We start from the raw sequence: 21,827 nt of genomic DNA, 5'->3' as shown, positions 1-21,827 counted from the left end.
GGGAGGGGAGGGGAGGGGAGGGGAGGGGAGGGGAGGGGAGGAGAGGAGAGGGGAGGGGAGGAGAGGAGAGGAGAGGAGAGGAGAGGAGAGGAGAGGGGAGGAGAGGAGAGGAGAGGAGAGGAGAGGAGAGGAGAGGAGAGGAGAGAAGAGAGAAAGAGAGAAAGAGAGAAGAGAGGAGAGAGTTATATTTTCCCAAAACCTTCTGGTTAGCCTGATTTCCATTGAAGGGATTCTTAGAGTATGGTGTGTTCTGTAAGCATCTGGTCTTTCCTCGCTGTAACTAAATATCCATTTTCATCTCTTTATTAGCAGTCTACTTAGAGGTATCTTATGAGACAAATAGAAAGTGCATACACCAGTGTGTAGTCTAGTAAAACAGGCTCTCAGGCCAGATCCTCTTCGCCTTAGGTCTGCAGGTAGTTGATAGCAATATAGCAATAATATGTTAAATGAGCTGTTCCCTAGTGGCTCAGAGGATGAGTAGAGCTCTGGCCAATAGCTATTGCTGGGGGTGGGGAGGAGATAGGTCTCTGGACTTGCGTGGATAACAGTCCAATTCCCCACCCCCACCCCTTCATCTCTTTCCCTCTCCCCTTTTCATCATCCCATTCCCAACTCTGCCTGTCTTTTTCACACCATCTGCTTTGGTTTGTCAAACCTGACCTGCCAAAGTCAAGCAAACAACGGGTGTCTGGCAATAGCAAAAGTAGCTTCGATAAACATTTCTCCAGACGGATACAACCCTCCACAAGAGAACCCCCTGCCCTGCAAGAGAACATCTAGAGAACACTGAGAATTGATGCTTCAGACTGAAACCGCAAGTTTTTTAGTGAGTAGCAGAAGAGTTTTAGCCCAGGGCAGAGCTTGAGCCCAGGACAGTCCTTGGACCAGAGTAAGCCCTTCCCAACGAAGGGCTGGGACCCAGAAGGGATGAGACTGTATTTATCTGTACTAAAGATGCTATTTTATGGATGTGTGCCTTATGTGTGTACTCCTGTTTGAAGGCTAGGTTGAGCCCCGGGGAATTGTGGTCCATGCAACTGAGGAAGAAACAGGCTACCTACCTCCCAATAGAGAGGTGATTGAAACAATTTTGGGGGGAGAGGGGAAGAATGTGACCAATTCGGGAATTTGCTTTGCTTGACTAAACATATTTGTTAACAGCATTTTTGTTTTTCTTGCTTTCCCAAAGAGGGGGAGAAGTGGGAGGGAGAGAAGAGGGATCTTCATTTGGGGGGAAAAAGTGGTTTGTGCAATTGTATGTGTTATATGTGTGTACACTGCACAATTTATTAAATGCTAGTGTCTTGCCATGTCAGGTGCTTGCAATAAATGTCCAGTTGCAGTATTTGCTGGTTTTGTGTAAGGTTTTCCATGCTTCTCCTTTATTTCCCTTACTGGGCACATTTTTTTTTTCTGCAAGTGTAATCCTTAAATAAGAGGTAGCATATTTTAGGCTCAGCGGTTGTGTGGTGGTAGCTGGAAAAGGACTACTCTCTGTGCCTTTGGTGAAGAAGTTAGAAACAGATGAGGAGGAGGAAACAGATGCGCTCATTGCTGCCGACCTCTTCCCCTGACCTCATGTTCTTTAACTCCAGAGTCACGACCCTACTTGGTATTCTTTATTAGGTCCATTGATCCTGCCCATTAGATCAGATCCACCGCATTGAAAGGGTTTCCATGCCTCAGCCTTCCTTAACTTTGTTTGGTGTTCATTAAAAAAGCATCTTTTCAGAGCAAGTTGACTGGGGATTGTGTGGAGTTGAGGGCAAGGAAAAAGTCGACAAATGAATGCCGTGGAAAAGGGAATAGCCGCTTCCTCAGCTCCTTTGGCCTGGATGGTTCCTCCTCTTTCAGAATGGTCCCATCCTTTCCCTCCCACTTCCTCGCCCCTTTCCACGGCCATTGCGTAGCATGGGTCCCGATACTGTTGCGATCCTACACACACTTTGTCCCAATGTGAGGGAGTTCGCTTGCACTTATGGAATAGGGCTGTACCTGAGGATAAAGGAGGGGGAGGGAATTAGCATTTTACTAACCATTATGTGCCAGGCATTGTGCTAAGCTCTTTACAAATCATCTCATTTGATGCTAGGAAAGGTCAGAGCTCTTCGAATAAAGTCTCCAGAGTTGCAGGGGAAATAATGGAGAGAACTTCGTCTTTTTTTTTTTTTTTTTTTACCTCTGTTAATTCTGTTTCTACTCCACTCTACCCGTTCCCGTTTCCTCCCCTGAGTCAGTGGGGCCTAGAATTCCGCTGTGGACACTTTAACAGGTGTCAGTGGAACTGAGACTTAGGAATTACCCCCAGACCTGCTAGGATCAAGCGGGACACACTGCAGAGTCTGAGTATTTTCCCCCTCACTTGTCGCCGATCCGCCTCAAGACCTTCCATTTCTTTTGGCCCCCGACCCTCAGCTGTTTCCTTTGTTCAGGAGTCTTCCGTCTAGAGTCCGTTGCTAACCTCAGGGCTTCAGGTGCCTCGGGTCCCGTTAGCCCTATCCCCTAAGCTTAGGAGTTCAAAGCCTCCCCTCCCCCAGCTCTCAGGTTCTGCCCCAGGATTGACCTTTGTAAGGGTTTCGGAGTGCGTGGGGGGAGAGAGCCGAGGAGAAGGGGGAGGGAATCTGATTTTGACCTGCTGGGGGGGGGGGTCTGTGTTTGGGGGTGGGAGGTCCAAAAGAAAGCCCCCAATCAGGAAGGACCCTGAATTCGGCTGCTTTGTCTTTTTTAAAAGGGTTTTAAACGAGATTCAAAGTTCTCTGGGCTGGCTCAGGTGGGAAAAGAGATATTAAGAACCTAGGTGTGTCTCTTGTCCTACTCTACCCTCCAGAGATTTACTTCCCTAGACTGGGAAGGGGGATGCTCCCTACAGCACCGCCCATTGACTGGCTTTGGTCTCTTTACTCTCCCGCAGATTTCCTAGGAATCTCCTGTCCCTAAGGACTGCAGACTCACCCCTCCCCACCCCCCTAACCTCGCACCTTTGCCCTGGGCATGGCCGTATCTTTGACTGGTGAGCTGGGGTCCCAGGAAAAGCTGTACGCAGAGGAGAGCCTCCGGAGCAACCCTGCCCACGTGGCTGGTTACTACACTCCTCTCCTGCCCCACAGCCTGTATGGGGATAGCCTGACCAGTTCGCCCCCGGGCAGCTCTCCCCTGAGTAGCTCCCCGGAGTTTTTCCATCAACTCAAGACTTTGAGAAGACCAGTGATAAACTCCACCGCTCTGTCCCACTTCGGCTTCAACGGGATGCCCAGTTTCCTAAACCACGGTGCGGCCCTGCCGAGAGAACCTTTCTATAACTTGCCTCCAGGATCCTTGCCCTTCTTTGGCAGTGTGTCCCCAGAGGAAGGTCATCCGCCTTTCCCCAAGGAGGGGCTGCTCACTGTGGACAGCAGCGGCGTTGGCGGCGGCAGCAGCAGTAACAAAGAGTGTCAGAACAGCAGCCACGGCCTCAGTCTCATCCTTCCGCTGGCGGAGACCTCGGTCACCTGGCCAACCAGGCTCTCGTCACCCAAGATCTCTCCCCAGTGGCTTACCGGCCCCGCGCCCAACCGGTTTTTTCCCTACTCCCCCAGAAAGAGACGCTATCTAGACCCGGGCCCTACCTCCCAGAGCGCAGAACCTGAGTCCCCGCGGCAGTACCACTTTACCGAGGAGGAGTTGCGTCTAGTCCTGTACGGGGCTATACGCTCGCAGCAGCAGCCCACTAGATTGCGCTGCGCTATCTCCGGGCTCCGGGTACCGGAGGACAGCTCAGGTAAGGGCGGAAAGGACTGAACGAATTTGAGGGTTGAGCTGACCTGGCCGGGAAGAATCGGTGGAAACTGGAGGATTCACAGGAGGGATGGAGGCATCTAGGGACATTTTATCTCTTGAATTTGAGAGACGGAGAGGGAAGTGGAAGGGGGCCGGGAGGAGGTGATTATTGGAATGATCGATCTAGGTAACCTAGGCCTGGAGGTGTTGATCTGTCAGTTATTCAACCAGCTTTTATTAAGCGCTTACTCGTCGGTAAGCCGCTTTGTGCACAAAGAAAGGCAAAACTTCAGCCCCTACCTTCAAGGAGCTCATTCTAATTGGGGAAACAACCTGCTAATTACTATGCCCATACTAAATAAAAACTTTAAATTGAATGTAATCTCTGAGGGAACGCACTGGCGGTGGTGTCTGTGTGTAGGTGGTGGTGGTGGTAACTCCGGGGCGGGGGCGGGGCGGCGGCGGAAAACTTCTTGCTGAAAGTGGGATTTGAACTGGGAAGACAGGAGAGAGCATTCTTAGGCATGAGGGGTCAGCCGATGGAAAAACATGTAATTGGGATATGGGGATGCTCTGTTCAAAGAACTGCTAAAGAAGACCAATGTCAGAAGGCGAATGACAGAATATGTAGAGGCGAGTCAGTTGTAGGATGCCTGGAAAGATAGGAAAAGGCAAAGTTGTTTAAATGCCAAACCGAGGAGTTTGGATTTAATCCAGGAGGTCATAGAGAGCACCTCGAGTTTTATTGAGCGGGGCGAGCTGAGTATTATGGCTAAGACCTGTCTTTGCTTATGAGAAAATGCACCTCCTTGCTTTGGGTTGAGAGGGGGGAATGCACCAAGTTAGAAACATGGCTGCGTGTTACCTCCAGGATCAAAAATAAACATTTATCTAGCAGCCAGAGATGTTCATAAGCGGATGCCTTCTCCACATAACACTTTTCCAATCTTCTTAGACCATTCATAACTCCCCTCCCACCCCAACCTTCCAAGCTTGTATTCTGAGATGCGATGACACTTGCATCCTTGCTATTCTTTCAAGACACTCATTTCCCGACTTTTCATCGCCTGCCCCTCATGCCTAGAATGGTCTCCCTGATCTCCGCTTCTTGGCTTCCCTGGCTCTCTTCAATCTCTAACTAAAGTCCCGCTTTCTACAGGAAGCCGATGCCCCTTAATTCTAGTGCTTTTTAAAGAAGTGATTATTTCCAGTGTATCCTACGCATAGTGTGTGTTCATACTTTGCATCTTTTCTCCGACATTAGACTAAGAGCTCCTTGAAAGCAGGGAGTCTTTTGCCTTTCTTTGTTATCCCCAGAGCTTACTTATAAAGCACAGTGCTTGGCACATAGTAGGTCCTCAGTCAATAGGCATTGCATTTTCTTAATCTTCCCTGCTGGCTAACTGAATAATAATTATGCAGCATTCTTTTTTCTTTTTGTTTTTTCATTCTTGCTATTTACATTAACTAACAATTTAAATTTCAAAAATGTGAAAAGAGAAGGCATGGGCACATAGACCACAGAATAAGAATTTCTCATTTTGGGGCTGATTTGACCCCATCGAGGACCTCCTGTGTGTAGGCTTTGGCGTCTGTGAAGGTTTTGGTGATGTGTATGTATGTGAGTGTATATGGATGAAGGGGTTTCGGTTGTACTGAGGCGAGTCTTTATTGCTACAGAAGATTATTTTGTGGGAATGGATTCTTTGGCTGCTGTTTGGCTAATATGCACTGTGCCCAGATTGAGATCCCTGTATCTTCTGAAGCACTTTAAGTAGCACTCCAATGGGCACTTGGTAGCAGCCACATACAGAAAACTTCCCTGCTTAGCCCTTCCAAGACCCAAAGGGGATAATATAAACATTTCTGTGTCTTGGAGAAATGTTTGGGTGAAAGATAATTGGCTTTGTAATCCAACGTATGTTATGCATTTAAAAACATCATTCAGAGTCTTCCCCAGACTGCCAGAGGGGGTTATAAGAAAATAGGAGCCCTGACCTGAAGTGTTGTCCTCAGAGCTTGTCTCCTTCCTCTTAACCTAACTCTCCTCAGATCTTTTATGAAAGCATGCATGTTTTGCAGGGTCAGAATCAGTGATTCAATCTCTGGATAAAGACTCCCTGAAGTTACCTGAAGGTAAGTGGAACTCTGGGGCTATGACAAACTTTCCCTGAAACCAGGGGCACTTCCAACCTTTCCTCTTCTCCACCCATTTCAGTCCATCAAAGTTGCATTTTCCTCCTATAAACTTTTCCTCCCCACCTTGGGTTTCTCCTTCAGGTTTGTGTGTACTGAAGACTATGTGTGGTGACGTCCCACAATTTGGTGTATTCTGCAGCAACCTTGTTCCCAAGGGGGTTAGATTTGGACCCTTTCTAGGTAAAGTGGTCAACGCAAGTGAGATCAAGACCTATGGTGACAATTCCCTGATGTGGGAGGTAAATCAATCATCTCCTTTGACTGGCCACTGAAGGGAAGGGGGGGGTGTTTGGGGGAGGGGAGGCCTTGGGCTAGGGGGCAGTAAGGGGAAAATTCTGGGAGGGGATCTTCTGGCAACCCGGTAGGAGAACCTTCTGGGGAGATTTACATATGCACATACTTAATAATCTGCTGTCTGGACTGTCCCTTTTATGAAACTGTTCTGGGAATGACCTATACCCATTCCTATAAGTACATACGGAAAACAATGAAAAAATAATGAAATAAATAATAATGAAAATTATGAAAAATAAAAATAATGAAATTCATTTATATAGTTTCGAAAGTATGCAAAGGAGGAAAAAGTCAATGTATAGATGCCCTAGTACAAAAATTAATAATGATAATAAGTAGTATTTAAACCATGCTTTAAGGTTTATAAAACACTTTACAAACAGCATCTCATTTTATCCTCACAAACGAACCTGGAGGTAGGGTGCTATTACTCACATTTTAGACGATGAAACTGAGGCAGATAAGGGATTAAGTGACTTGCCCTGAGATCACACAGCCAGTAAGTGTCTGAGGTAGTATGTGAACTCTGATCTTTCTGACTGAAAGTCCAACACTGTGTCACCTAGCTGTATAGTTCTTGTTTATAGATAGAGAAGTAGGTTTGGAGAATTGAAGTGATTGTCCCAGTCTCATCACTAAAATGTTGACCAACAGATGATAGATTTCCTTAGGGAAGGGCTACAGCTACCCAGAAAGACTACAATACCTGGAAGTATATAATATACATGTATAGTTGTTGTATTATATATTCTATTTGATTTATCATAGGGCAACTTATGTTTATATATATATCCCTATTTTATGGACTATCTTGAAAATTGATTAAGGAATACATTATGTATGAAAGCATAATATATATTAAATAAATACATTATCTTTGCATCAAGGATCTGAGTAGACACATACCTTAAGAATCATCTCTTTATTCCCTCCTCTCCCCCCCTTTTTTTCAGGCCTATATCTCCCTCTCTTGCTCAGGCTGGAAGCGCAGTGGTTATTCATAGGTCTGATTCCACTGCTGATTAGCATGGAAACTTTGACCTACTAACTGTTGTTTTACACCCGGGTCCATTTGCCCCTCCTTAGGCATCCTGTTGGCCCAGCGACCCTAAGGCACTTACCTTACTGGTGCAGAACTCAGTGCAGATATGCTATTGTCTTGCAGTTTATAACCCTGGAGCTCTGAGGTATCTTCTACCAGGCTTGACTTCCCCCAGTAGCAGTGATTGCAGGCTTGCACTGCCTCTTTAACACTTTATACCCCTTTTAACACAAGGTAGCTACATCCAAAGAGACAGCCCAACTTAATGAATGAAAACTTTAGTCAGGAAGACCTGGCAGGTTTATAAACTTTTAAGAGTTGATTGGCATTTCTGTCAGTAAGAAAATTCCCTCTACCAATGCAGGTCAGCACCTGCTCTGCAACATCTTGTAGTATTAAGTAATTGTAAGGTTAAGTGACTTGCCCAGGTACTAATGGGGTTGGGAAAGAGAAGAATCTTAGGATTCTAGTTCTAAACTGGAAGATCTTACAAGTCATTTAATCCAAACCTCTCATTTGGAAACAATACATAAAAACAGATTGAGGATATTCCTTTTCCTGACAGAATTCTCACTTATTTCATCTCCTCTGCTCTCCACTGCCCCTCTTGTTTGGTTTAGATCTTTGAAGATGGCCATTTGAGTCACTTCATAGATGGAAAAGGAGCCAGTGGGAATTGGATGTCTTTAGTCAACTGTGCCCGTTTTCCAGAGGAACAGAACCTGTCAGCAGTCCAGTGTCAAGGCCAAATATTTTATGAGAGCTGCAAAGAAATCCTCCCCAACCAGGAGCTGCTGGTGTGGTATGGAGACTGCTACCAACAGTTCCTGGGTATCCCTGTGAATTTGAAAGTTGTGGACAAAGGGAAGCAGCTACTTGAGCCTCCAGAAGGTAAGTTCCCTACCCCCACCTCCATCCAGCCTCCTGCAGGTTGCATTTTCCTTATAAAGCAGTGGGAGCTCAAGATGTGGAAATACAATAGACCTCAGTCTAGCCTCTGAGTTCTTAACCTTTTGTGTTGTGAACCCCTTTGGTAGTCTGGTGCCACTGGATGGCAGAAAGTGAGGGGTATGGAAGAGTTTTTCTAACCTTCATTTAAATAAGCATAGACATCCTGTGGTGAGGAAGGTGTATTGCCTAGTTAATGTCTTTCCTCCTCCATCCAAGACTTTCCTCTCTAGCCTCCCCCAGTAGGCTAGGCATGCAGGGAGTAAAGATAGTGGGGCCTGAGACCAGGGTGTCTGGTTTTGTTTAGGAGAATGAAGATGAGGTGCAGTCAACGTAATTGAAATAGGCCTGGGTTGAGTGAGTGGCGTCATTGCAAATAGGGCATTTGGGAGGGAGTGGCAACTAGAGAGAGAGAAGGAAAAGAGCTGGCAAGGTAGGTTAAGAGGCTAAAATTCAAGAGAAATAAGCAAAGAGATTCAGTAGTGTGTCCATTAATTTTTAATCTTCAGTTGATCAGTCAGCCAGCACTTATGAAGCACATACTATATGTCAGGCATTGTGCTTATAAATACATTTACTTATTTTGCCATCCTGGGCAGGATTACTGGCAGAGAGCTTACATTCTACCAAGGGAGGCAACAGGAATTTATATGGTGTTTTTTAAAACACCAGACATTAAAAAAAAATTTAAAGCACTTATTTTATTATTTATTTTGAGCATTCTTTTAAAATTTTGAGTTCCAAATTCTTTCCCTCCCTCCCAACTATTCCCCTATACCCACTAAGAAGGAAAGCAATATGACATAAATTATATATGTGAAATCATGCAAAACATATTTCCAAATTAGCCTGTATGGCAATTTTTCAATGAGTTCCAAGTTTCATTTGTACTATTACTGAATATTATGTCACTGGTATTTTTTTCTTTGTCAGTTTTCACTCCCACCAATAAGTGTTCTTTTTCCCATTCTTTGTTGACCTTACATTTTATTGTAGTTTGGCAGTTTGGTCTGAAAAGATTGCTGACCCCTCCCTGCCAGGTTGCCCTTCCCATTGCCCCAGGGAGCAGGAAGGCTTTTTCTTCATCTGTGCAAATTCCAGCTCTGAGCAAAATGCTCCCAGCAGGGACCCAAGGAAGAGTGCCACCTCATTGAAAGTGATAGACTCTCCACTCTAATGGGAAAAAAAAAAGCTAAGCATAAATTTCGTGATTCTCTTCTCTTGTCATTTATCAAGTAGCTCATTTATTTCCTTAGCCACCTGTTAAATATGCCAGGGCTCTGTTGTCAATTCATAATGACCTTCCCTGCAGCCTTGGAGAATGCTTTCAATAGAGATTCCTGAATATCCTAGATTCATTCATGGGTTTTTCTTCCTCACCCCCAACCGCATCCCCTTTCCCCATCTCCTTTCCCTTACTTTCTTCCTTTGGTTATTTATTTTACTCTGAACTTAAGAAATAAAATGAGCATTTCCATAACATAGTAGAATAGAAAAAAAAAGATTGCACATGAAACTGAAAATCTATTTTTTACAACTTGCTATTCCTTTTAAATATATAATAAAGTTATCATGTAACTTTCAAGAACATGAAACATTCTCTTACTTTCTGTGAGCTAGCTGGAAGGTCTCAGGGACTGATGTATTAAAGGCTAAAATCACATCATCCTTTAGGAGGCAGAAGGGTATAACTGACCACCAGTTTTAGGATGATACCCTTTAAGGTGTCCTCATTCCTGGTCTTTTGACTGCTACCACTTGTTGTGAGACCTTGGATTGCTTGGCTTCGTAACTCCTCCTCTATGAAAACAAGGCCTCTGGTTCTGACCCACTACATTCCATGTAGTTGAGTTGACAACCCAGGGAATATTGCCTCTGATCTCCTTGGGATTTTTTTTTTGGACAGAGTCTGGAGAAAGTCACAAATGTGAAAGGTGTGGCAAAGTGTTTGCCTACAAATATTACAGAGACAAGCACCTCAAGTACACTCGATGTGTGGACCAAGGGGACCGTAAATTCCCTTGTAACTTGTGCAGTCGATCCTTTGAGAAGCGGGACCGGCTTCGCATCCACATCCTACATGTGCATGAGAAGCACAGACCTCACAAGGTAAGAGAGGTGGCCCACTCTTGGCAGAGGGTGGCTTAAACCCTCTAACCTGATGATGGTCCAATCAACTGTGTCCCCCCTCTTCTCCAGTAACAGTCCCCTCCTCCCCTGGCCACTTTTCTTCCTTTGGCATTCCATGCTTTCTTTATACTCCTTCCCCTATTCATCCTTTCCTTGCTCCTTACTATCATTCTGTCCTTAAACCCTAGCTTTCCTCTATCTTCAGGCTCTGGCATGAGTACCATGTCAGAGGGGAGGAACTGGAAATCACAGAAAGAACTTTTAAAGATGAAGACCTTCATTTTTACAGATGTGAAAAATAGTAAATGACTTGGCCAGGGATTTGCAAGGCAAATTAGTGGCTAAACTGGAATCAGGAGCTCCCCCCTCCATTCCTTGGAAGGAGAAAGGAATCAATCAATCCACAAACATTTGTTAAGCTCGATGAAGTGTCAGACCCCACCTAAGTGCTGGGGATACCCAGAAAGGCAAGAAATGTCCCTGCCCCCCAAGGAGGTTAGAGCCCTCCTCTAGCTCCTCTAGGACCTCTTTCTTTTTTAGTGAGCCTTCATTAGGATGTTTGGGGTGTTCAGGGAGGACTGGTATCTCCGGTGTGAGGGCTTGCCCAGCCCTTTTCAGGGCTGCTCATTCACCTTTGGTGTCCACCTGTCACCCAACTTTAGCAGCTGGACTAAACCAGATTGAGGGTAACCCACAGCTCTCAAACTCATTGGTGAGTAAGGGGGATATCTACCTGAAGCATGTGAAGACTCCCCTGGGTGGAATGAGTAGATAAGAACCATGTGTTGAAGGCAGCTGAAGCAGGTGCTGGGGAGTACTTAGAGCCTGGTCAGATATAGAAGATGACAAAGTCATCCACTGCATTCTGGGCCGTCAATGGTTTGCTTGACTTTTGTCTTGCCACTAGACTCTAGAAGAGAGAGTAAGGCTGATGATTTCTTGCAACACTGCTTCACTTAAATCCAATTCATGTGCAAGTCAAGATACCACCCATTCATTACATCATTGGTCCTCTTTGAAAATGAAAGACGGACAATACTAGGCCTTATGAGATTAATCCTCAAAGGCCTTCAAACCTGGAGAAAGCGTTAAACTTCCGAGGTAAGAAGATCAGATCTTAATCTCAAGTCATTTTAAAACTCCAGAATTTAGGAGATTTTAGAAGATCTCTATCTATTTGGATCCCTTAATTTTACAGATAGGGAAACTGAGGTTCAGAGAGTTTAACCTAACTTACTACCTTCTTCATGAAACCTTTCCTACTCCCTGAAGCTGAAAGTGAGCTCTCCTCCAATTCTCCTAAGACTTGGGTACTCTTTTACATTTTTAATATTCCATCTTATATCACAGTTATTTTTCAAGTGCCTGAAATTCACCTATCGAAGTTAGGATGTGTGTTTCATGAGGGCAAAAATCTGGATATCCTTAGCTAGCTTCTACCAGGGTATCTGAAACACAAGTGCCCCAGGTTACATGGCAGGTCAGAGGCATTGCTAAGGTTAGAACTCAGGTTTCCAGTGCCCTTTTCTGTTACAATATATATATTGACTGCCACATGTAACCTGGGGCTGGAGGGAGAAGAAGGAAGAGATGGGGAGGGAAGGAAAGGAGAAGGAAGGGAAAGGAAGGAAAGGAAAGGAGAAGGGAGGGAAAGGAAGAAAAGGAAGAGCTCAGACAGTGGGTAGTTTACCTAGAGTGTCCAGTTTTGCGTTAAAATGCAGTGATTATTTATTTTTGTTCTTTGTATTGCCTGTGCCTGTCACACAGTAGGCGCTTAATAAATGTATGCTGATTGATTGATTGAAGGGTCCTACAAGATAGGCAGGCAAAGAAAGCTTATGAATAGGAGGAAGTACCAACACTAATAATGAGATCACAGATCTAAGTAATAAGTCAGCCTAATATAGCATTTATTATTTTCCCTTGGAAAAACCTTGTGAAGTAGTAACAGCAGGTGCAATTCAGAACTCATTAATCTGCTCTCAATTAGAAGGTCGTTCTTAAACTACAATGAATTTATGCTGTGGCCATAAATCCAACTTTTATATTGATCCTAACATTGGGCATAGGGTCTGGAGAAGGTTAAGAATGTGAAAGGTTTGTAACTACGGGTTGGCCTACAGATATTCTGAAGACAAGCACTGAAATGGAGCTCCTAATTCTCAGGCCTTACTTCATCTCTTTTTTAATAAGCAGCTTTCCTTACACATGGACCTTATTTTGAAATGTACTTCTTTGAGACTGTCAGTGTATTAATGGCCTTTGTGCATCATTAGCTAATTGTGACCCTTTTGTCCCCAGTGCTCTATGTGTGGAAAGAGTTTCTCCCAGTCCTCTAGCCTCAACAAGCACATGAGGGTCCACTCTGGAGAGAGGCCATACAAGTGTGTCTACTGTAACAAGGTAAATGGAAGCGAGAGCACAACTACTCTAACCAAAATTAGATTGATGATGGATCTGTCCCTGTGGCGCTTTTAGTTCATAGGCGTGTAGAGGCCATCTCATAAAAACCTCATTTTACAGATGAGTAAACTGACGCAGAGAGGTTTAAGTGATTTAGCTAGAGTCACACAACAGTAAGGGTCTAAGGGGAGGGAGAGAAATTTGAACTCAAGTCTTCCTGACTCTTAAGTGCAATGCCCCTTCACTATACCACACTATCTCTCCTAGAGCTGTTGTTATTCAGTCATTTCAGTCGTGTCAGACTCTTTGTGACCCTATTTGGTGTTTTCTTGGCAAAGATACTGGAGTGGTTTGCCATTTCCTTCTCCAACTCATTCGCCTCAGGAAACTGAGGCAAACAGGGTTAAGTGACTTGTCCAAGGCCGTATGTGAACCCAGGTCTTCCTGACTTTTGCTCACTACCTAAGCTGCCCAGCTCATAGAGATGGCTATTATTCAAACATCCAAATAAGATTTAGGGGTTAAGGAGCTGAGGGAGTCCCCTAAAGACCAACTTGAAAGTTACATTACTAAAGTCATTAATTCTCCTCCTCATCCTACCAATTTAAAGTTTTGTTCATTCACATATTTAGAAAATGACAGAAACAATATTGGATTGGCACAAACACTGACATGGCAAGTTGCTACATTTAAATTAGTTTTTAGAAGTTAAGTGTTCACCTAGGGCATTTAGGTTATGGCCTTATAAGAGTAATGGAGTTCACCAGGACCTATAAGAGTAAAAGGAATGGGAGCAGGCATTTTTTAAGAGTTAAGAACTGATTTGCAAATAAGAATGTTGCCACAATGACCCTTTAAGGGAACTTAAGAGTGTGTTAATGGAGTGAGTGCTGGACTTGGAGTCAGAAAGACATGGATTCATATCTAGCCTTTGGTACTCATAGCTGAGGGACCACAGGCAAGTAAGTTTACCTTATTGAACCTCTTTAAATGGGGATAATTACATATGTCAGTCAAGAGACTCAAAAGTGCTCTGTATTTGCAAGTTAAAGAAAGTGTTATCAACTCCATTTTGCAAATGAAGGAGACTAAAGCTAAGCTAGGCTGGTGGAGTGGCTTGTCTTTAGTCACACAACTAGTAAGTTGAGTCAGAGTTGAGATGTGAACCCAAGTCCTCTGAAGTTAAGACTAATGGTTTTTTCCTACTATACCATGATGCTTCTATAGCAAATAGGGATATGGAACTAGGCCTGTGATTTCAGTGATATAAGAGACTCCCTTTATCGGTGCTGGTCAATTCCTTCTCAATTTACAGTCCTTTTAAAAATATTTGTACATGCACTTATTTGTTAGTGTTAATTTTTAGGCATTCATTTTTAAAATTTTGAATTCCAAGTTCTCTCCCTCCCTCTTGCCCTTCCCCAACCCATTGAAAAGATAAGCAACATGATACCCATTATACATTTGAAATCATGCAAAACATAAAACATTATCTATGTTGTCCTCCAAAAAAGAAAGTGGAAAAAAAAATGTTTCAATCTTCAGTCTGAGTTCATCAGTTCTTTCTGGAGGTGGATAGCTTTTTTTATCATGAGTCCTTTGGAATTGAATTGGATCTCATTGTATTGTTCAGAGCAGCAAAGTCTTTCACATTTGATCACAGTTACAATGTTGCTGTTACTGTGTACAATGTTCTCCTGGTTCTGTTCACTTCACTTTGCATGAGTTCAATATCAACATATAGTCATTAAAAAAATTAATATTTTATTTTTTCCCCAATTACATGTAAAAACTATTTTTGTCTCAAAATAGTCTAAGCCTTGGGTTTTATTTTATTTTTATTTATTCTTGGGAATAAAATGACAGTATTGTAAAGTTCTTTGCAAGCCTTGAAGCACTATAGAAATGTTAGCTGTTGTTCTTATGAGGGAGGCAATATGGCATAGTAGGTCAAGTGTTGGGCTTTGGGGTCAGGAAGACCTGCTCCAGTTGTTTGCTAGCTGTGTGACCCTGGGCAAGTCACTTTTTCTCAACTCCACTTTCTTCATCTGTAAAAGAGGTGGGGGAGGGGAGGTAATAATAGCACCCTCCTCACAGTGCTGTTGTTGGGACTGGGTGTAAAAAAACACTTTATAAACTTTAAACTTTAAAAATACTATCTAAATGTGAGCTGTTATTAACATAAGAGGAGAAGGAAACAAACATTTAAGTACCTACTATGTGCCAGGCACTGTGTGAAGACTATCTTCACAACAACTCTGGGAGGTAGGGGCTGTTATTTACCCCCATTTTATAGTTGAGAGAACCGAGGCAGAAGAGTAAGTTAAAATGACTTACCCAGGGTCAGACAGATAATTAGGCACTTGTCTGAGGCAACATTTAAACTCAGATCTTCCTGAGATTTCAGATCCAGCAATTCTAACCACTGCACCAATATTCATTAATCAAGGTAATAAAGCATGGAACACTCACTAGCTGTTTGACTCTGGGCAAGTCACTTAACCTCAATTGCCTCACCCAAAATAAATAAATAAATGAATGAATGAATGAATGAATGAATTAATTAATTAAAAAATAAAGGTAATAGTGATGGTGGGATGTTTCTAAAGTTCATAGGATGCCTTTTAGCTATCTAATAATAATAATTAATAACAATGCCTCATTTTTATATTGTGCTTTAAGGTTTGAAAAGTGTTAATGTTTTCCATGTATTGTCTCACTCGGTTCATCTAGTCCTGTGAGGGAGCTGTTCTTATATTTGTGGCCACCCAGCCACAAGTGTTCAAGTCTTCTGGAGAACAAGACCATAACCACAGAATGACCTCTGCCTCTCATTAGGAATTTAATTTGTCCAATTTTCCTCTCTTCCTGGCACTTAGGCCTTCACCGCTTCCAGCATTCTCCGAACTCATATCCGGCAGCATTCTGGGGAGAAACCCTTCAAGTGCAAATACTGTGGCAAAGCTTTTGCCTCCCATGCTGCCCATGACAGCCACGTCCGGCGATCTCACAACAAGGAAGGAGGGGGCTGCTCCTGTGGAATTTGCGGAAAAACTTTCATGGAGCAGGAGAAATTCCGCTGCCATATGAAGTTCCATGGTGTCCTTTAGCCCCTGGAGAGGGGCATCAATCTCTTCTAGCCCAAGAACTGAGTTTCTCTTCTATATCTGTTCCTATAATTTCTTCCTTGGTTGTATACGGGCTAATACAGGTCTAGAAATGCAGCAGTATGGGTGGTACCAGTGGGTGGTGGGCTGGACTAGGGAACTGCTTATTTTTAGCATGGACCTACTTGCCTTACTTGCTTAGCAGAGGCATGGGGAACTATTTATGTTGTTTAAATTAACAAAGGCACTATAGGTGTTGAAGCATCTTTTGAAGATGTTGTTTATGTTGTAATTAGCAAAGTAAGGAGGCCTTTTCCTAAAATATTTGTCTTTGAACCCAGAACTGAAATTGCCCCAGCTATTATATTTTCCTGTTCTTCTTAGAAGGAAGTTTAAACTTCTCAGAATTTGCAAATCCACTTAGGATAGATCTAAAATAGGGAATTAACAACTAGTACAACTAGCTTTGTAATCCGTTATCTGTCATTCCAAAGCAAGTTTAAGGCCTCATCCTCATTTGGATTCACATAGGTGGATGTGCTTGGGTGTTTTTCACAAGTTTGAGAAGGTTATTTCTAACTTATTTGGATTAAGAGAGCCAAATCAAATGACCTTTGGGAGAAAAGTTATTTGTCTAGCATTGGTCCATCAACCATTTGAGGGGAAAATGTTAACAGAACCGAGAAAGACTAAAAGATTATACTCAGTCTTCTTGCTCAGTTCTGCTTTTAAGATGAATTCATTCCTAATGCATAGATAAGTGTCTCCTGTACTGTATAGCTTCTGGTTCATACTAGTGTGCAAAATTATGGGGGAAATGAGTTTACAGCTGAAAGAAAGCACTTTGAAACAAAAAGAATAGAAAGACAGCTTGGAGTAGTGCTGGCCCTAGATGAGTCACTTAGCCTTGGGGGGCCCAAAGCATACTCTCTTTATACCATGTTAAACTGAAGAAAAACTGGCATATCTGCCTTGGTAGAGGGATGTTTTTTACTGGGTATTCTTCACACCAGTAACATTACAGATCTGCATCCCCCCCAAAAGTAAAGCATGCTAGATGATTGTGAGTATCTTAAAAAACCAATGGGTGTTTTAAGTCTTGTCTTCTATATTTTTATCTGTGACTTGGGCGAAGGGTATAGATGACATAGTTTTCAAGTTTGTAGCTGACACAAAGTTGAGAAAGATGGTGATTATTTTGGCTTTGGGATTCCAAATCTTAAGAAGTGGAAATGTAATAGAGCTATGTCTATAAAGACATGCACTGGTATAAAAGATAACTGAATTGCACAAGTACATATTTAATAATCCATGTTTCTATAGGGCTTTAAGGATTGCAAAGCTTTTCATAAGAGCAAAATGAATATCAACTTATTTCACTTTTGAGGATTCATGATTGGAATGGTTCCTCCCTCCACCAACATAGGTGCTGACCTTATGTTTTCTAGTGTTTCTGTGGCTCAAAAGAATTCATTATTTGAAAGCCAGCATTGACTCTGAGCCTTTCCATAATTAGCTAGGCTAGACCTTGCACCATAACTCATCAAATGTCATCAACCCTCTGTTCAAAACCTTTTCAGAGCTTTGGAGAAGCCAGGAACACAAAATTTCTCCTACCATTCTCTAACTTAGTTAGATTACATCTATATAGTTGTGTACAGTTTCTCAAGCCATCTTTTATAAAGAAGAGGAAATTATTAGGATGGGGGGTGATTTGAAATCATGGCATAAAAAGATTGGTTGAAAAAACTTGGTGATACTTAACCTAAAGAAGAGATCACTTTGGGGTTGGCAAGATTGCTTCCTTCAAATATATGAATTGAAAAGCTATTTGGTTTGAGCCCCAAGCAATACATGGAAGTGGCAAGGAAAGAGATTTCAAATCTAATTTGAAATTAGAAGAAAATCTTTCTAATAATGAGAGCTTTCTAGAAAGTGGAATGGGCTGTTTGAGCAAGTAGTGAGCTCCCTGTCATTGGTGTATGACCATTTATTTTCAGGGATGTGACAGTGAGAATTCTTGTACTGGATAAGATGATCCTTGAGGTACCTTCTGACTTGGAAATTCTATGACCAAAAATATCCCTAATTCCCCGAGAAGCATGGATAACAGGTTACTGATAATTGGCATCACGTATTTCAACTACATTTTCCAACTCTAGTACCTCATGTTTTTCCAATGCAGTTAGGAGGGCACTATTTACCAAGTGCAAACATTAAGGCCAATTAAGGTCCTATCTATATTAGAAGACTTTAGAAAATCTGTAACCTAACTATACTTCTGGGAAGTAGATTTTGTGATTTCATTTACATGTGTATACTTCTATTTATGCAGCTTGCAATCCATCCAAGCCTTCTGTGTATAGTACATTTTGTTACCATTTCTCATTCTGTATGTGTCTACTTCTGAGATGTATTTGTTACTTGATTACAGATTGTTGACTTTGCTTTTTTTTTTTTTAAATCCATTTTGCCTCTTGTTTTATTGGATTGTTGAATCCATTCACATGTGAAGTTATGAGTCTTAGGCTTGTGTTTTTCTTCATTTACTTTTGTATTGATTGTTATTCCCCAGCCCTCTTTTGTCACTACTTTGTCTCTGTGATTAGTTGCCTTCTGGATAATTAGTTGCCTTCTGTGTGATTTTCATCCATGTTCTCCCGCAGATGACCGCCCTTATTCTACTCTTGAATCTTTGTTCAACCAGAAAATTTGCTGTGGAAATTAAGGAGGCTGAGAGAAGGAAGAACAATGGAAAAAGAGAAACAATTCTGAATTCTCTTTGTCCTCAGGTATAATACCCTGGTTATTCCTCCCACAAATTTTGCTATGGATGATACATATTCCTTTCCACTTTTCTCTTAGGATTGAGACATTTGTCTCCCAGTCCTATACAATTCCTGCTGTGTAGTATAGATGCTAATTCCAGAGGAAAAACCCTGTATTGCAATGAAATCTTCTAAGAAATATCTGTAATGCAAGTAGAAATGCATTGACAGGTTTTACTTTAGAGAATGCTTTTTTCTCCCTCTCCCCCATTCATTCCCCCTCCCCCAGTCAACTGCTATAATTTATCCTATTAAGGATGTGCTCTGTGGTTTTAGGACTGTTTTTGGTTTATGTTCATTTTTGATGTTCAGTCACTTTTTCAGTCATGTTCTACTCTTTGTGACCCCATTTGGGGTTTTCTTGGCAAAGATACTGGAGTGGTTTGCCATTTCCTTCTCCAGCTCATTTTACAGATGAGGAAACTGAGGCAAATAGGGTTAAATGTCTTGCCCAGGGTCAGATAGCTAGTATGTGTCTGAGGCTGGATTTTTAACTCAGGAAGATGAGTCTTCCTGACTCCAGGCCTAGCACTCTATCCACCGAACCATCTAGCTGCCCAGCTACATTCATTAAGGCATGTTGATTATGGTGTTTTAATATTTTGACTGAATTTATTACCAGCATTGCTTGCATTCATATTTGAAGACTACACAACACATTTTTATTAGGGATTTCTAGTTTTAAAAACTGCTTTTAAATCCAGCAGAGGCCAGATGTCAGAGTAATCAGGCAATAATGCCTCTTTCTCTTCATTGGCTGAACAGTTTATTCAGAGAATTATAGTCTTGGGCCCATAAGATAGCAAATTTTCTGGACTTAAAAAACCCCAAAATGCTATTAGTCTAACATGTGCTGAATTCTATGTGGTGCTCCAAATAGCATGTTTGGTGATTATTCTAATATATATGAGTAGTTCCTAATAGTAGGTGATTTTGAAATCTCGAAGACCTGAGTTCAAGTTTTGGGTGAGTCAGGCAATTCTGTATTTCTTTATGCTCCAGGCAGTTCTGTAAGCCTATAAATTATAAAAGTTGCACCAGTGGATGGGTTGTTTCAGTGCCACAAATTTCTGATGAAATTATACTTCAGGACCAAAATATATATATAAAAGTATATTTAGTACTTGAGGTACTGTATTCTAAAAATGTAGAATGTAACCTTCCTTAGTATTCTAAAGCACTTTTATGTTTATTTTTTCAGTTTTTGTTGCAGTAAAGCAGAGTGGGGAAATTGAGAAGTTAAATGAATGGGTTTGGCAAAGATCATGAAGTCAGGCATTAGGAGATTTTGAATTTGAAGGCAGACATCTTCACTCCTAAATAGACCAGGGCTCTTTACTTTTTAAGCATGGGTATGTGTTATCTTAGACAGGGTGTATAGGTGGGTAATGAGGTAGATCCAGAATTGAACAAGTATAAGGATGAATTTGGGCTGCATGACATTGTTCAATGATTTCGAACTTCTTTGATGCACAAGGCCATTCCTAAAGTCAGTATTCTACTGGTAGGTTATTGTGTGGCATTGAATTTTGGAACACCTGAACCTTAGGGGGAAAAAAAAGACAGACAATCCAAAAGAGAATGGAAAAATGCATCATAGGTCATGGCAAGCTGGCTGTTCCAGCAGGGTACTAGAGCATAAGAAGTGATGTTATAAATGTTTGATATATCAATGTGGATGTAGATATATTCGCAGAGAGAAAGAAGATAGGTAGAGAGCGGGCCTGTGTTTCACTGGGGAAGTAAAAACATACCATTGTTGGTCAGCACTTTCCCTGCAGCTTATAAATGACTTGGTTAGGGCCACACAGCCTGTATATGTCATAGGAGGGACCTGAATTCGTATTTTCCTGGTTGTGAGGTCAGTTCTCTCTAGCCATTGTGCCTCTCAGATCAAAAGAGGCAGGCAAGTCATAAAGTGTAAGTCTAGGGAAGCTGACAATTGCAGTAGCATACTGATATCCCAAAGATACTAGCAACACTGCTACTTCTTCTATACCCCCAAAGAGATCAAAGAAAGGAAGATGACCCATATGTACAAAAGTATAGCAGCTCTTATCATGTTGGCAAAGAGTTAGAACTTGAGGAAGCAGACCATCAATTGGAATGGCTGAACATACTATGGTATATGAATGTAATGGAATAGTATTGTATTATAAGAAATGATGAAGGGGATGGTTTCAGGGGAACCTGGGAAGACTTGTATGAACTGATGCAAAGTGAAGCAAGCCAGAACCAGAAGAATAATTTGTACAATAATAGCAATATTGTAAAGATAATGAACTTTAAAAAATTTAGGAACTCTGATCAAAGCAATGGCCCGACAGTTCCTACCAGAAGATAGGAACATCTTTTAGCTAGTATTGTTTATATGTTTCAATAAACCAATCATATTTCATAAGATTTTTGAAGCAAAGTACTCAGACTCCTTTATTTGCACTACATTTCTAATACTTGTGGTTAAAACATTTCAGAAAACAAAACTTCATAATTCAGAAAAAACAGAATGGAAGACAAATGAATTATGCTATTTTGAGGAAGGAACTTAGGATACAGTAGCAGTGTTACAAGTAGATTCAATTGCAGTGTTAATTCATGTTTTGCACGTGATCCAAGAACCAAACATTCTTTTAGCTATCACAAAGCATATTTCAAGTATTTGGATGGGATTCTTGTTATTTCTTATTTGATGAAATATGACTATTGGGCATTAACTTTGAAATGGCAAAACTTAAAATGTCTTTAACATTAAGGGTGTTTTTCACAAAAATAATGCCTATCAGCAGACATATTGAAGAGTAATTATTCCTGGGTTTGGTTTCTAGCACCACCTTGTATTATGAACAGTTCCCTATTGGGAAAATAAAGATGTAAGTTCCACTCTGACACCCTTGTACTCCCTAAACCACTTGAAGTCCCCTTGAGTGGCCTGTGGTATGCTATTTGGAAAAGGACTAATTCTTCCTAACAAGTGGGACCAGGTCTTTAAATCAAATGTGAGCTTATTCCCCTCTTTTTGGAAGTCCCTACAATTCATACACAGCTTTTTTCACAGCTAAACTAGTTATTCCATTCAGGCAAAATCAAGACTTTTGTAAAAGCAAGATTAAAAAAAAA

General features: G+C 41.8%; 1 protein-coding gene across 1 annotated transcript; it reads left to right on the top strand.

The window, feature by feature from the left end:
* The first annotated feature begins 2,994 nt into the window (after positions 1-2,994).
* On the top strand, positions 2,995-15,885 carry LOC114053747 (PR domain zinc finger protein 14-like). Its single transcript, XM_027876886.1, has 7 exons — positions 2,995-3,760; positions 5,842-5,895; positions 6,040-6,197; positions 7,915-8,185; positions 10,149-10,351; positions 12,674-12,775; positions 15,655-15,885. Exons 1-7 carry the CDS (start codon positions 2,995-2,997, stop codon positions 15,883-15,885), a joined length of 1,785 nt encoding a protein of 594 aa, XP_027732687.1.
* The last annotated feature ends 5,942 nt before the right edge of the window (positions 15,886-21,827 follow it).

The sequence above is a fragment of the Vombatus ursinus genome, unplaced genomic scaffold (assembly GCF_900497805.2).
Source record: "Vombatus ursinus unplaced genomic scaffold, bare-nosed wombat genome assembly UNPS02014812.1, whole genome shotgun sequence".
Lineage (NCBI taxonomy): Eukaryota > Metazoa > Chordata > Mammalia > Diprotodontia > Vombatidae > Vombatus > Vombatus ursinus.
The sequence above is the reverse complement of the archived record's forward strand: the minus strand, read 5'-3'. Positions and strand labels throughout refer to the sequence as shown.